Below are 14,683 nucleotides of genomic sequence, written 5' to 3' on the forward strand. Positions count from 1 at the left end.
TTCTCCTTTTATGCCCAGCTGTACTCCAATTTAGTGCCACAATTATTCCGATCTCCTCCTGATCCGGCCTAACAACGGAAACAACTACGCCGGGCCCAAATTTCCACATGGCGATTCGGCATGTTGAGGACGGCAGCAAACCAAGTTGAAGAGCATTTTGACGACCACTCCGATGATAAAATACAGTAAATTTGAGATAAATATTCAATAAAGAAAAAATGCAGATTTTTAACGAAGAAATTGACGAGATTTCTTCGGGTAAAAGACAAATTTCCTAACATCTCAAGTGTCAGATCTAAGATGGGGTCACAACAAGGTCGCGCATGTGTTGCACGTTTTCCGCTCTAACTTTTGATTGGCACATAGAACAATGCTGAAACTTGGCAGTGAGGTATAAGACAGGGGAATGGGGAAAATAAAGCTAAAAAAAGTTGTTTTTGTCACGTTTCTCACTGTTTTTTTTGGCGATTTTTGGATTTCGGCCAATCAGAACGCTTGATTTAATTGAAATTAATGATTAAAAGTTAGCACCTTTTAATGACTTTTGCCGTTCGCCTGCCTACCTCTTACACGGACCATTACTTAATCCCCAAAAAATCCCATGCGGAATTTCCCAGCCATTAAAATTTCCAGAGAACATGAAATGATTAATATATCTATCACAACTCTTCATATTTTTGTGAATACCCCAAAAAATAATCTCTACAATACTTCAATCAAGCTGCCCAAAGAAATAATTGCCAAAATTTTCCTTATTACCTTGACTAGTAAAAAGATCAAAATAAATGGAACTCTTGTAAAGAGGTTTTTTGTGTTATAGTTGATGATCAAATGGGTAGGTCAATCAGATTATTCAGCTGACTCCCAACACCACCCACCCAGCTGGAGGGGGCTGGGAATGGCCACTTCTACAAGATGCCATATCAAAGGGGGTCAAAATCTGATAACAGATTACAGTATTATGCAAAGCCAAGAGGCTCTTGGACTCATTGTAGAACATCCCTCCCCCCGGCAGGGCAGGGGGGGTACTCTGGATGTCAAGTGACAGGGAACAGGGATGATCGAAGGACTTTTTTGGCTTTGAAATTGTCAATTTCAGAGTATTTTGGGACAAACTTTTTGAGTGGTATGACCCAAAAGTGGTTGTAGTGTATAGAATTTGGAGGGTAGTGAGTTCGATTCTGGCCTGGAGCTCAGAATTTTTCTGTGCTTTTGGATGATAAGTCGTTTTCACTTTCTGTTTTAATTAGAAGACCAAGTTTTTGATATTGTTGATTTGCCAACAAAAAATTTTTTTTCCCGCAATAATTGTTTTAACTTTTTCCATAATCGATTATTGTGTCACAATACAGTCAGACAGCAATTTATTGATGATTGGAACACCACTACTCTAAGGCTTTCACCATAGATTTCACTTGGAAAGGTGTACCCTAGTGTTTTTAGGATATCTTTTGAGCCAAAAAAGTAAAAAACTAAGTTAGATCTTAAGTTGATTATTGTTTTAGGGCTTTTTTATTCTAAGTCTGCAATGAGTTCTAACTTGAATTTTATATCTGTTTTGATGTCCATAAGGTATACATTGCAGAGATTTCGCCAGCAAGGTTACGTGGTATGCTGGGTTCTGTTAACCAGTTAGCAGTCACAGCAGGCCTTCTATTGTCATATGTAATGGGTGTTGTGTGTCACTGGAAATGGCTGGCTCTCATTGGTGCTATTTCTCCTGCCCTGCTTGTTGTTCTTATGTTTACCATGCCAGAGACGCCACGCTGGACCTTAGGGAAGAACAGACGGAGTGATGCACTAAAATTTCTGCTTTGGTTACGGGGCCCTGATGTTGACATTGAAGAAGAATGCTTTGCAATTGAAGCTACTTTAGGTAGATCAAATAAAATATTTTCTCTATTTTATATAATAAATTATTAGTTTCTGTTTTCATTTAAGGAGGGCAACCCCAGTTTATGACAGATAATTGAATTGTTTTCTTTTCTTTTAATTTTTTTTACACCCAGCAGTAAGCTGTTTTATCATCATCATGGTCATAATATTGAAGTAAACAGCAAAATTTCAACCCTTGCTTTTGTAATTTCATTATAGATATTTTTGATTATTTGTGGCAATTATTTTAAACATTTCTTTCTTTCAGAGTGGCTGTAATCTGCCAGTAGTTGTTTCTTTTTTGGAAGTTTTACATCTTTCATCCAATTACTTTGATGGCTGTTAGAATTAATTCTTGTTTGCTTCACAGATTGTCAGGAGAAACCCTCATTACGTGAATGGTTGTCACCTGTTATAGCAAAACCTTTGATCATCAGCATTGGATTAATGTTTTTCCAACAGTTCTGTGGCGTTAATGCAGTTCTCTTCAATGCTGCGAGTATTTTTAGTCAGGCTGGATTTAAAGATGGCAAACTCGTTTCCATTGCACTTGGCTTGGTCCAGTTCGTTGGCACTGGTTTAGCATGTTTGGTCATGGACAGAGCAGGACGACGAATCCTGCTGTTAATCATGGCAATAGGCATGTCAGTCACTCTTGTGGGCCTTGGCGTGTATTTTGAGGTCTATATTCCTCCAAAAAATGAAACCTCCTCGGCTGATGCCGTGTCTCTGGTTGGTTCCATAAACCACTCTGTAGAAGCATCAAAGATCAGCTGGCTGTCCATATTGTGTTTAGTTTTGTTTAACCTCTTTTTTGCCCTAGCTTGGGGTCCAGTTCCATGGCTTGTCATGTCAGAAATATTTCCCCTTCGAGCTCGTGGCCCAGCTACAAGTATTGCCACCATGGCCAACTGGCTGCTTGCTTTTTTGGTCACCAAAATGTATGATCCCATGGTTGCATCTCTGACCATCCAGGGAACATATTGGTTTTTTGGAGGGTGCTCTTTCGTAGGATTTATATTTGTGTACTTCCTCATGCCGGAGACAAAAGGAAAAACATTAGAAGAGATTGAAGCTTTGTTTGACAAAGGCAGACATTCTTATCAGCGGATTGATTGAAGTGATCAGGAAGACTTTAATATTTCTTTCCAGGTCTAGCCTCCCATGCACAAAATTGCTTAATTTAAGGAAACTTTCTCTCATATTTTCTTGTCAGTTTGTTGTACAAAAGCAAACATTCAGTAAACTATTATCAGGGGATCGACTGTGGTGACCTGTGCACTTTGCAAAGTGCTGTTTACTTGCAGACAAAATTGCCTAGGAATAATTATTTATTTCTTGTATTGTTTGTCAAATTATATTATTGCGGACACATATAATTAAGGTGAAAAGAACAGTAGTCTGAAACAAAATTGCCTAGTAGGAATATTTATTTCTTGTATTGTTTGTCAAATTATTACTGAACAATGCATCTTCAGTGGAAAATACAGGTGGGAGTCTTCATCTCAGTGGTCAAAACTTGAAGACTTAATCACTCCATAAGACTCAAAAGTTGGAAAAGTAACAGTTTTATCACCATAAGGATTGCTTTATCAAATGTACAACAAGACAGGGTTGTCGCTAAGTTTGCAAGTTGCTGGGTAAATACAAGAAGTAGGCAGGGAATCAAACAGCTAGAAATTTCTTTTGGTTCTATTATTCCTCTATTTTCCAATGAAAGTAACCAGGGACCACATTTATCGTATTCCTTAACCCGTCGAGCTCTTAACGACAGCCCTGTGAGTTTTGCTTTACCATGTGGTTTTTTGACTTGATGAAACATGAATTGCTTGTTTGTTTGAGATCTGTTAAGAATAATAATTAAAAAAACTCACTGAACATAAAAAATATTTTTTGTATCTCATTGTTTTGCTATTTTCTTAGTGTTTTTTTTAAAGGTGGAGCGTTTTAATGCCCTCCCTCTCCCCACCCTGTAAAATTCCAGTGAAAGAGATGAAAAATAAATTACGTACTTTGCACGGAAACAAATATTATATGTAAACCTATAAAGAAACTTGTGAAAAAATGACTGAAATAGAGAGTTCATATGACTAAAGCATAACAAAAAACCAGTGGACCAGCTTAAATTATGAAAACACATCATAATTATAATAATTACGTTTTCATTCAGATTTTATGACATATTTATTCTTTACAAAGTTATTCAAACTAGTAGCTTCTTCTTTGTAGAAAAACTAGTTGACGTCTCTAAGCAGCGCAGCCAACATGTTTTGTCAGCTGTCAGTGCTTATTGAAACCTCTAATGCTTTTATCTTTCAGAAGTTAGAGTGGCCATAATTTGGAAAAATGTATGAAAATAATAAGCTAATATCAATGATGTAATTTTGCAACCAAGCAAAGGAATTACTATATAACTATTAAGGAAATTATTTATTATAATAGACTTCCCCCAAAAAAAGAATGCGAAACTTCATTTTGTAAAAAATTAATGTTAACAAAGATATTATCGTGAAGATACCGCTGAAGAGGATTCATTTCAACTTGGATACACAACAGGGTCTAGACCTACAGAATAGAGTCAAAAGCTAACACCACCTAGTGAAAAACAAGACTCCATCATTCACTTTGGAAGAAGAAAGAAGAAGACTTCCCAGGACAAGTTTGCATATTTTCTTATAAGAACTGAAATCACCAGATGGCAATAGCTGTATATATTCATTACAATAAATTATTATATCATGCTTGTTTTTATAAAATAATTAAGTTTATTTAGCATTGACAACTTGTTCCAGCTCTTTTTCCACTTGACGCAAGAACCGGTTGTTCATAAACAGCAGCTGAAAAGGAGAAAACAAAAGCAATTAAAAAAACTTCTAAACTACTTTCTTAAATATTTTAACAGAAAAAAAAATGTCTGTAGGCTTGCACATAAACACTCCCAATGAAAGTGTCAACCTCAACAACAACTAAATGCATGAGAGTTACCAATGATAAATAAAAGGATAGCAACTGAAACTATAGCCTGTGAAAACAGCCAACATTTGGCGACGCTACAACTGGTTTCCAGGCCAAATGACGTCTGAGAAACGAGAAAGAGTGCGGACCTTTTCTTTCACTATAATTATTAATAATTTACATATTAACGAACAAGCTTGCTCAGTCCAGATTGTTAGAAATTGACCTCATTCTTTCCCTGTGTTTTATGAACTCTTTGACTATCTTTATGATGAATAATGCATCAAATACTGTGATATCTCTCATTAGCCCCTCCCCCCCCCCAACATTACCAGTACCACATCTCTTTTCCACTTTCCTCTTATATTAAACAGTTTTCAAGCCCCCTTTGCTTCTGTAATAAGCATTAATTTTATATTCCCTATAATAGTCATATTTTATGACTGTTACACTTAACAGTCAAGAAACATGAACAAAACTCTTATTGAAAACAAATAAGTATGATTATCTGAATGTCAACTCAAAGTTTTGGTGTAAGATAGGTGACTGATTAATGAGTTTACAACTGTTACAGTATATGTAATAAAATGAAATACATAGAGTTGGTGCTCCAGTTTTTAACATGTTGCCCCTTCTCTAACCATAATAATACCCCGTCTCCAATAACTCCTCCCCACAACTAGCCTGCGGGACAGACAATTTTAAACTAAACTCTGGTTAAGTCCGTCTGCAACAGCGCCAAAATCCTTGTTCTAGGCTACCATCTGTATATCAGGATTTGAGTACACCCCATGATTGGCCTGTTGAATAAGCCATTGTTGATTGGGCAATGAAGTTGAAATGAAGGTTGAAACGCATTTATGGTAATTCGTTCACTCTGTTGGGGACCTGGAACAAAGATTTTGGTGCTGCTTCATTGTCATTACTTGCCAGGGTTAAATTACATCTGCGACGATCTCACAACTGGTTAGAAAATAAGCCCCATGTACCCCTCTCCTAGCTAGGGGCTCATAACAGAGATTACAGTGTTTACCTGGCCTTCTGGAAGAAGCTGATGCATTACAGCAGTGACCTTGTCTGCCTTAAGAATGGCCTACAAATTAAAATCATTACCGTCTGTTGAAGTCGGTTGCATCTAAGCATAGAAAAGAGACAAAATAATAATTAAAAAAACATTTTCTTTGGAGTTTTACAAGTCCAGCAATTCTGCGTAACGTCTAAAAATTCTTGGATGAATATTTTGTTTGTTGTGTGAAAATCAAGCAGACAGACAGCCACCCACTTTGCACGAGATCATTATTTTGTCTAGAATGCCACCCCAAACTTCTCATTTTTGATGGTAAAACATGTCATGTTTGCACCCAATTAGAACCTGTTTTTTTTGCCACGTGTACACACTTAGATGCAACCAATGGTACTTATAACTAAAGACAAAATTGTAATACTAAACTGCATACCCTTTTATCTTGACTAAAATCCTGAATACAGAGGGTTCAAATCCTATTGAGGGCACTGTGTGTTCCTACTTTTCACATAAATGGCTAATTTTTCCGCAATGATTGATTGAATATTTTCAATAACTAATTATATCGCGGTGCTTTAAGGTTTTTAATCATTTGTTCAATAAAAATTAAAAATTATTATTAATAAGATCAATGATAGGCACCCCCACTAGTTGTAATAATCAAATATTTTAACCTTGATACAGTCAAAACTGTATTACCCAAATACGTTGGGGAATGGATTACTGACTACTTAATAAAGCTTAATGAAAAACCTTTGAGTAACAGTATTAAAAAATTTTTGAAAAATGAAGCTGTTGAAAGAGTGAAATATGTGTCCCACGACATTGTTCTCAGACTGTTTCTAGCCCTTCAAGTGCCAAAAGAAGGGAAGTAAAAAAAAATGATCAACTTAGGTTTCTGGGAAACTGCCCACCTACCCCTCCCCTATGCCATCATTATCACTTACTACTCACTTAGGGCAAAATGTTGGCTTAGGGGAGGGGTAGGTGGGCAGTTTCCCCAGAAACCCAAAGAATCTGTTGCAGTAGCATATGGTACCTTTCGTCAAGGTGACCATTTAATAGAGGTGATTAACAGTCAGAGTAAAAAAATAACTTGTTGGCACCTCTGAAAACTAAGGTGACCACAAACACTTAATAGAGGTGACATTTAGGTGAATAATTTGGTAGTAATCAAGGGAAGCTATTTCTAGGACTTTGGTAAGTGACCACTTAATAAAGGGTGACCATGTATTAAAATACAGGTGGTTCGACTGTATTATTATGATAATCATGATATTGCAAGTTGAAAGTCACTTAAGACATAGCCATCCGTTCCAGGCATTCAGATATAGTCATTTTTCCCGTGTACGATTTAACTCACTCCCCAACATCTGAATGCCTGAGGCAGGGTACTTGAGGCATATATTACGTGTAAAACTTGGACGAAAAATAATGTACCTCTGAAGGCTGTAGAAGTATTTGGCAATATTCTTGAAGATGTCTGATTATGAGATTCAGAACATTCTCTGCAACAAGGTGGTTTTCATCCTTTTCACAAATTAAAGTGAATCCACAGCTGGAAAAGACAGGTAAAATAATTGAGCTGACCACCACAGCCATTAATATTAATAATTAAAAAGAATAATTTTATTCACTCTGTGTAAAACAAAACATTAAAAAAATTATTAATTAATATGAAGTTATATGAAATTTAACACAAATAGCAACATTAAGGAGCACAGCTGTCACATGTTGTCAGTTAGCCGTCAGTGTGGTGGCTCAGCTCCATGAGCTTAATACAGCATTTCTTGGTGGCCACTCTAGTTCTTTGTTTACCAGCCTCTGGATCATTCATTTACCTGCCCATCCCTCCCACTTTTTATTTTTCCACTTAAGAATAAATTAGCATGACAGGTACCTGGTCCCATTGGTGTGGGGACTCATCACTCAAGCAGGACAAAAAACTTTCTTTTCACTTTACGAGTCCACCAGACAATTACTTTGCAGATTCTGGTTGTCCAAACATAAAATCCACTTGTCGAAAGAGAAAGTGAGTGTAATTCTTTACAGTACTGTCATGCATTGTCATCAGACTCCATAACTATTAATTATTAACAGGAAAGGGTGGCAGTTTTGTCTTCGGCTGCTTATTATTAGCTGTTTGGGCACTGCTTGAGTGTGTTGAAGTCGCTGTTGAGGTGATGTAGTGTTTCTGCTCAAGATAAATTTTACTCGTCCAGCTGGACAAGTGCTTTATGAGTTTCAGTTGTCTGAGTACAAAACCTACTCATCTCAGACGAGCGAACAAGTGAAAGTTTATTGCCCTGTGAAGGCTTCAAAGCACTGTGGCATAACTCTGTCTTGGGGCTAGCTGGCAAAAGTGGAAGCCCCTAGACATCCCAGGCACCCACATCTTTCTAAGGAACACAGTTATTAAACAATAAAATTGCATTTTTAAAAGAACAAAGACTGAGTGGAATAATTTTTATGATTTATGATGCCAAAGGCATCTTTACAAACTTCAGGGGTTAGTTTTTTTGTAGATTGGGCCATAGGTGGGGCAAAGGGACAAAAGATAGGTAAAAATGGCAGCCTTTATAACAGACTCTCAACGTCAGATAACACTCTCTGAGATCTCCATAATTCTTTGAATGATAAATTATGAAAGCCGGATTCAATAATTGTTTTAATTATTCATTCAAAATAATTCTAGTATGAAAACAAGCTAAAACATGCTTACCTCCATCAATGTTCAAAGTTCATCTGTGATAGAGCATGTTAATTGGCAAGTTTAGGAGATAAAGCGTTGTTCAGCTCTACAAATATTCTCCAGTAGCAGATGTCACCCATCGAGTTGTCTTATTGCTGTTCTTGCTACGTTTTTAGCAAATAGCTTGCCTATTTATTCCTTGTGAAACGAATCAAATGTTCTGTCATTTTTTTACTCACTACCCAAAACAACTAGACCTCATCCCCAGGTCTTCTAGGTTAAAACTTCAATAATCTGGCAATTTTCTGCAGCACCATTGACATCATTTTGCACATATCACAATTAAATTCTTCCAAATTTGGTTGACAAATTATAGTTATGGTTATGATGAATTATGCATGGGATTTTAGCCAATCAGAAACCGAGAAATATTTTGAATGAATAATAATGCTTCTTTTGCAACATAATGTGGCAACTTTTCTTAATTTCCTAATACTTTTCAAAGGCACATTCAATCAGAACTTAGAAGGCATGTGACTATAAAGAAACGTCGATTTAATACATTATTACCTCCCCTCCTCCAACCTACCCCAACCAACCCCTTTGACCAAGGCAAAGCAAGATATCAAGGTATTCTGGGAAAGCAACAAATTCTGTACAACCTGTAAATCCCCCAGATACTACACTTTCAAAGAGAATTACACTGCTTCTACTTACTTTGCCAGTCCCTTCCATAGAGCTATTCTTTCCACTGCAAATGGAGTTCCTTGTGAGAGTCTACTTAGGGAGAGAAAATAATACCAGTTGAATAAAAAATAGTTTAACAATGATTCATTCAAAATACTTGAACTCCATTTTTGATTGGCTAAAAAAACTCTCAGCTACTTCTATATATTCATTACTATAATAATAATAATAATAATAATAATAATAATAATAATAATAATTATTATTATTATTATTATTATTATTATTATTATTATTATTATTATAGCTCTCTCTGATACTTTCTTGATGTCTTCTATAATCCCCTTCTTTACTGTTGTACCAAGTGCACCAACAATAATTATTACCACAGGGATCACTTTGGTTTTCATCTGCCACATTCTCTGTATTTCCAGTTCTAGGTCTTTGTACTTGCTTTTCTTTTGGATTGATACGCCAATACGTTTCTGTCGCATCTTTCTTTGGTGGTTTTTCAACTAGCATCTGTTCTTATTGAGGATTTACATCAACCATGCAATCAGGGACCAGTAATAGAAAAATATTATGAATGACAACAAAGATAGCAGAAATAAGAGAAAATGCTTACCTGAAAAAACCTGTTTTCAAATTTGACAGAAGTCTGTGAAAAATACAAACTAAACATAAGTCATCACATTGGACAGGAAATTTAGAGTTCTAACTCGGTCAGCTATATAACTTTTACAGGGGATGGGCCCAGATTATTGCTAACGAAATGTATAGATAACCAGAAAACCTCTGTATTTTCTTAGCAACATTTGGGGGTCTTGAATAGCTCTATCTTGTTCAATAATTATTGACCTGATTAACATCAAACTTGAGGATTTTGTAAAGCATGCTGTCGTGTTCTTTCTGACTATGTGGGTCTTGCATTCATATTCCCATAATACAAGGACTTCATATAATTGTCATATATAATAATGGTAAATGTAATACATTAGCTCCCTAAAACATTATATGATAATGTACAAAATTTTCATTGACAAACTCATAGACAGTCAGATCCACAACATTCTATGTAATGTCCATTGCACAACATTACACACACACAACATTGTTCACAAGACATTAATTTTTAGAAACTAAACCAGATAGGACAGACTTAAAGAAAGTTTCTCTCGACTATTACATTGCTTTGAAACAAAAAAAATTGAGCATCTGCCAATGAAAAACTACACAGTCCTATGAATTTGACTAAGCCTTGTTTTAGTGTTGTAATGTTCTTAACACCTCTTTCAATCAAAATAATATGTAGCTAAAATGATTTCTCTAAAGTAGATAAAATCTTTTTTTACTCAGGCTCAAATGGCTTAAAATACAACACTTAAAGGACACTTAAAGTGGAATATGGTTGACCTGCAGTAGAAAATAACCGTCCGCATAATCTGTGCAGGGCAGGAATTCAAAGATTAATATTTTTGCGTAAGTGTATAAATAAAATAATGTTCATAATTATTTAAAAAAGACATTATTCATGATACCCGTCATCTCAGCTTTGAACACACTTAAGGAGTGATGGTATAAAAGCAATGTCAGGACAAGGTTTCTCAGGGGGTCAGTAAGTGAGAAAATCTGTTGATAAAAGAGCCATAAGCCATATAGGTATGTGCTGCCCCAAAGGGTGTGGTTTTTGAGCCTTTTTGGCAGAAAAACAGGTATACACTTTGCCCATTTTGGTCTGGAATCGGGTATGGTTTTTGAGGGAACTACGGGAATGTATGCTTGCAGAACATCGTTTCAAAAATGAATAAGAATGAAATAGAAAGTAATATACAAATACAAAACGCATTTGAAGAATTTTTTGTTTGCACTCTAATTTAAGTAATGATGACACAATTTCTGCCTAAAGGCCGGGTCTGAAAACGGGTGTGGAAAATGAAATTTTTTGGTCTGAAAAAGGGTCAGGATTTGGAGAGCTCGGTGGCACACCCTCACTAAGAATTCCCACCATAGAGCCTTCAATAGGTCAGTGGTTAGAGTGTCTGAACTAGAACTCAGAGGGTTGTGAGTTTGATTCTACCCTGGAGCTCGGAATCTTTTCTGAGCTTTCTGGTATCAGAGTTCTCCTTCTTCCAAAATATAAGTGACAATTTATTATTATTATTATTATTATTATTATTATTATTATTATTATTATTATTATTATTATTATTATTATTATTATTATTATTATTCAGGGTTTTCATTAGGCATTGGAGATCGAAGAATTCTCCATTTGCTATAGTACACATAATTCTCCAGCAAAGGTCTGGTAGCCTTCTATTCAGACGTAGAGCCTCTTTCAAAATATTCTCCAGTGTGACAGTACAGTAGAAACCCGCATACAAGAACATGTGGATTAAGAACACCCAGCTGAAATTTGGTAAAAAAGGAGCATGTATATAAGAACACATTCAGCCTGAAAATTGAAAATTGTTCTTATATATAAAAACTCTTCCCTTTTCAGTTTAATAGAACAGTGTCTGTAGCTCGGTTGTGCAATTTATTTTCTAATGTTGTGTGTCTCAAGTTTAATTTTCTCTCAAAGTTATGTATTTCATCATAGTTGGCAAATCCCTTACATTTTTTTAGAATTAAAAAGTTAGGAACACTTAAGAACACTTTCACGCTGATTTCACCTAAAATACCAGATATATAAGAACCCAATCAGCCTGAAACCCGAGAATGGGTGTTCTTGTATGCGGGTTTTTAATGTACACCTTTCTCCTGCTACTAGAATTCTTAATGAAAACCCTGATTATTATTATTATTATTATTATTATTATTATTATTATTATTATTATTATTATTATTATTACATACTCATCTGTTGAAGCTAACCCAGACAGATCTTCATGGCTTGTACCACCCAATGCCACATACCGAAATGAATACTCAGACTGTACACGCTGCGCAACTTGTAACAACTGCTCTTTTCTGCTTTCACGTTCATCCTGAATGATAACTCCATCAGGCTGAAATGAAACAGTTATAATAACAAGATATCCTTTTAATTTACCCAGTGTCCATTTTTATCCATACCTATGCTGCTCTCTACAAGTTGCCCATGGCAGTACCTGTACCACCATCCCTTAATGCAAAAAATTACCTGCACTAATACTAATGAATTCATGCAACTTTGACAGGTGATTTTTATGTTAAGTCAATCAACTCAGATTATCTATCCCAGATAGAGGGCAAAATTTGTCTCCTATGTACATGTATATCTCATTTTAAAAAAGACCTGGACTTTTTCTGTCAACAGACTAAGATTTCATGCTCAAACTTTCGCAAAGTGGCAGAAAGTAGTTTGGGGGCTAGTTAAAGTGACTTATGGGCTAGTACATGCTAGCTACTACTGGCATGGCCCGAATGGCAGGCTGTAAAACTGACTTTCTTTGCACCCTGGAACGTGAAGTAAATAATGCCTTCCTTTCTGTGGTCACGCAAGAGTGCCATGGGAGTGAAAGGGTGAATAAACATCTTGATCTAAACAAGTTACTAAGAAAAGCCAATATTTCCACAGACTATGGATACTCTCAAAAGTTGCTCATTCCAACAGTAAAACGACCAACGTTCTGTGAGAGAATTTACATACCAGAGAATCATGTGTAAATACCGAAGAATATAATATTCTGCATGGACCAGGAGCAAGAGAATGGATCAGGAAAGCATATACCATCTCCTATTATTTGTTATTCGTTCCGAGCTGGGTGGCCGCGTGATTTGATGAAACACCAAGGAATGGACCGACTTACGCACAGAGTAACCAATTTGGGTCTCCAGTAAGTTCGTCACAGGCCGACCATTCGCACTGTCCAAGTCAGATCGGGAGAAATGCTTTATAAAATACAGAGTTAGTAGTTATCGTGACTTAACTAGCAACGTACCTTATGAATTTTGACTTCTGCGTTGAGGCCGTTTTAAGTCGCTTATGAGACTTACAGAGCCGTCTCTCTCACAGGACGCAGAGAAGTGGCCCAGAGGAGTTATTTGTGAGCTTACAGTTGATAGCGCCAATCGTACTGTTTACTGTAGAGCCGAATATGAACTTGAATTGACTGATCAAACCGTCATGCGATCGTATTACAAACATCCAATGGTCGGTGGGAACGATCGTCGCCCGAAGGGCGACGCATTTGGAAAGCGATTTCAACTCTCCGAGCGAGGCACGAAGTGCCGAGAAGAAAAAGAGACAAGCCAACCTAAGCGAGAAGGTTCTGGGGACGAGGAGTGAGAGACAAGCTTCTTTAGTCACTGGGCTGGCCCAGTTTATAAAATACCTTCTATTCTTTCTCCGTGGGGGGGGGGGGGGGGGGGGGGGGGTTATTCCTTGTAATTCGTGGTGGGGGTGTGCCCGGCGTCCGACTCTCCAAATCCTGACTCTAGACCATATTTCAGACCAATACACCCGTTAGGCAATGTAAGGAAGTACCAGGGGATTTTTGTGTCAGAAAATGAACGGTATCAATTAATATGAACTTAGTAATCCGAGGGGGGACGGGAATTCTTGGGAATTCGTGGTGGGGGTGCGTTGTGCAGCTCTCCAAATCCTGACGCTAGCACTTATTTCAGATCAATACCTGTAGGGCAAATGTAAAGGAGTACTCCCCAGGGGATTTTCGTTGTCTTGATGATTAACACTATCAATTATTAACTTGGTAACGATAAGGCATGTTGAGCGAAGGCAGCCATTAAATGAAGTTGAAGCTAGCGTACTGTGCTTTTTCATCGTCTCCTTCAAAAGATGCTACAATAAGAAACTTTTGCGGTTTTCCTTCACTCTTTGAAGTTTAACCCTTTTGACGAGTTTCTTCCGTCCAAAACGTGATTGCTAGTGTGTGTGTGGAAACATCCATTGAATAAAGATGTCTCTCAAGAGATGTCTCTCAAGCTGTTATTGGCACATTTTTTCAGTGCCTTTTACAAAAGATGATAGGATGGGTCGCTTTCGAGGTTTCTTTTCACTTTATGCTGAAATTTAAACCGTTAAAAATGTGACGGCCAATTTTTCTTTTTTGCTCTACGTGTGAGTCATTCCTTACAGGAAAGTAATGTGCTCATTGTAGATCACTACGTGAAAAATCTATATATTCACTTGGACAGTTGGAAAGGATCAGACAATTTAATTTGCTTTGTTAGTCTTAAGAACCAGAATTGAGAAATATACTGCTTGTTGCCAGCGTTTTCCAATCCATAGAGCAGCGGGATTGGTGAGGGGTTCGTAAAAATAACGCTAGTAGTTTCCTGCTTAGAATGGCTAACTTGCTTATTTATATTCATAATGGTGGAATTTGACAAGTAACTGTACAGCCCCGACTTAAAATGAGACTCATTTTTTCTCGTTACGAAAGTCTTCCAAAAGGGTACAATGTTCAAATGAGTTTATGATTCTCTCTATGTCACGCAATGGT

The 14,683-nt window shown here is 36.8% G+C and overlaps 2 protein-coding genes across 2 annotated transcripts in view; one reads left to right on the plus strand and one right to left on the minus strand.

Annotated features, from left to right (window-relative positions):
- Positions 1 to 3,762, plus strand: part of LOC140945251 (uncharacterized) — a 20,731-nt gene extending 16,969 nt beyond the window's left edge. Inside the window, exons 7-8 of the mRNA XM_073394301.1 lie at positions 1,573 to 1,876; positions 2,246 to 3,762. Of these exons, the coding sequence (XP_073250402.1) occupies positions 1,573 to 1,876; positions 2,246 to 2,994 (1,053 nt within the window). The 3' untranslated portion in view covers positions 2,995 to 3,762. The remainder of the gene's footprint in view (positions 1 to 1,572; positions 1,877 to 2,245) is intronic.
- Positions 3,763 to 4,571: 809 nt separating this feature from the next.
- On the minus strand, positions 4,572 to 12,982 carry LOC140945774 (AP-5 complex subunit sigma-1-like). The gene is made up of 7 exons (XM_073394818.1): positions 12,868 to 12,982; positions 12,093 to 12,244; positions 9,859 to 9,891; positions 9,264 to 9,323; positions 7,295 to 7,412; positions 5,864 to 5,923; positions 4,572 to 4,712 (listed from the first exon to the last, which is right to left on the minus strand). Exons 1-7 carry the CDS (start codon positions 12,949 to 12,951, stop codon positions 4,641 to 4,643), a joined length of 579 nt encoding a protein of 192 aa, XP_073250919.1. The 5' UTR covers positions 12,952 to 12,982; the 3' UTR covers positions 4,572 to 4,640.
- Between the last annotated feature and the right edge of the window lie 1,701 nt (positions 12,983 to 14,683).

The sequence above is a fragment of the Porites lutea genome, chromosome 8 (assembly GCF_958299795.1).
Source record: "Porites lutea chromosome 8, jaPorLute2.1, whole genome shotgun sequence".
Lineage (NCBI taxonomy): Eukaryota > Metazoa > Cnidaria > Anthozoa > Scleractinia > Poritidae > Porites > Porites lutea.

Excerpts from the sequence above, each read along its gene's own strand:
- LOC140945774 (XM_073394818.1), bottom strand. The coding sequence starts at position 12,951 with ATGGTATATGCTTTCCTGATCCATTCTCTTGCTCCTGGTCCATGCAGA. Across the intron at positions 12,245-12,867 it reads TATTTACACATGATTCTCTG|CCTGATGGAGTTATCATTCA; the intron begins GTATGTAAATTC and ends GTTTCATTTCAG. Across the intron at positions 9,892-12,092 it reads GGGTTAGCTTCAACAGATGA|ACTTCTGTCAAATTTGAAAA; the intron begins GTATGTAATAAT and ends TATTTTTCACAG.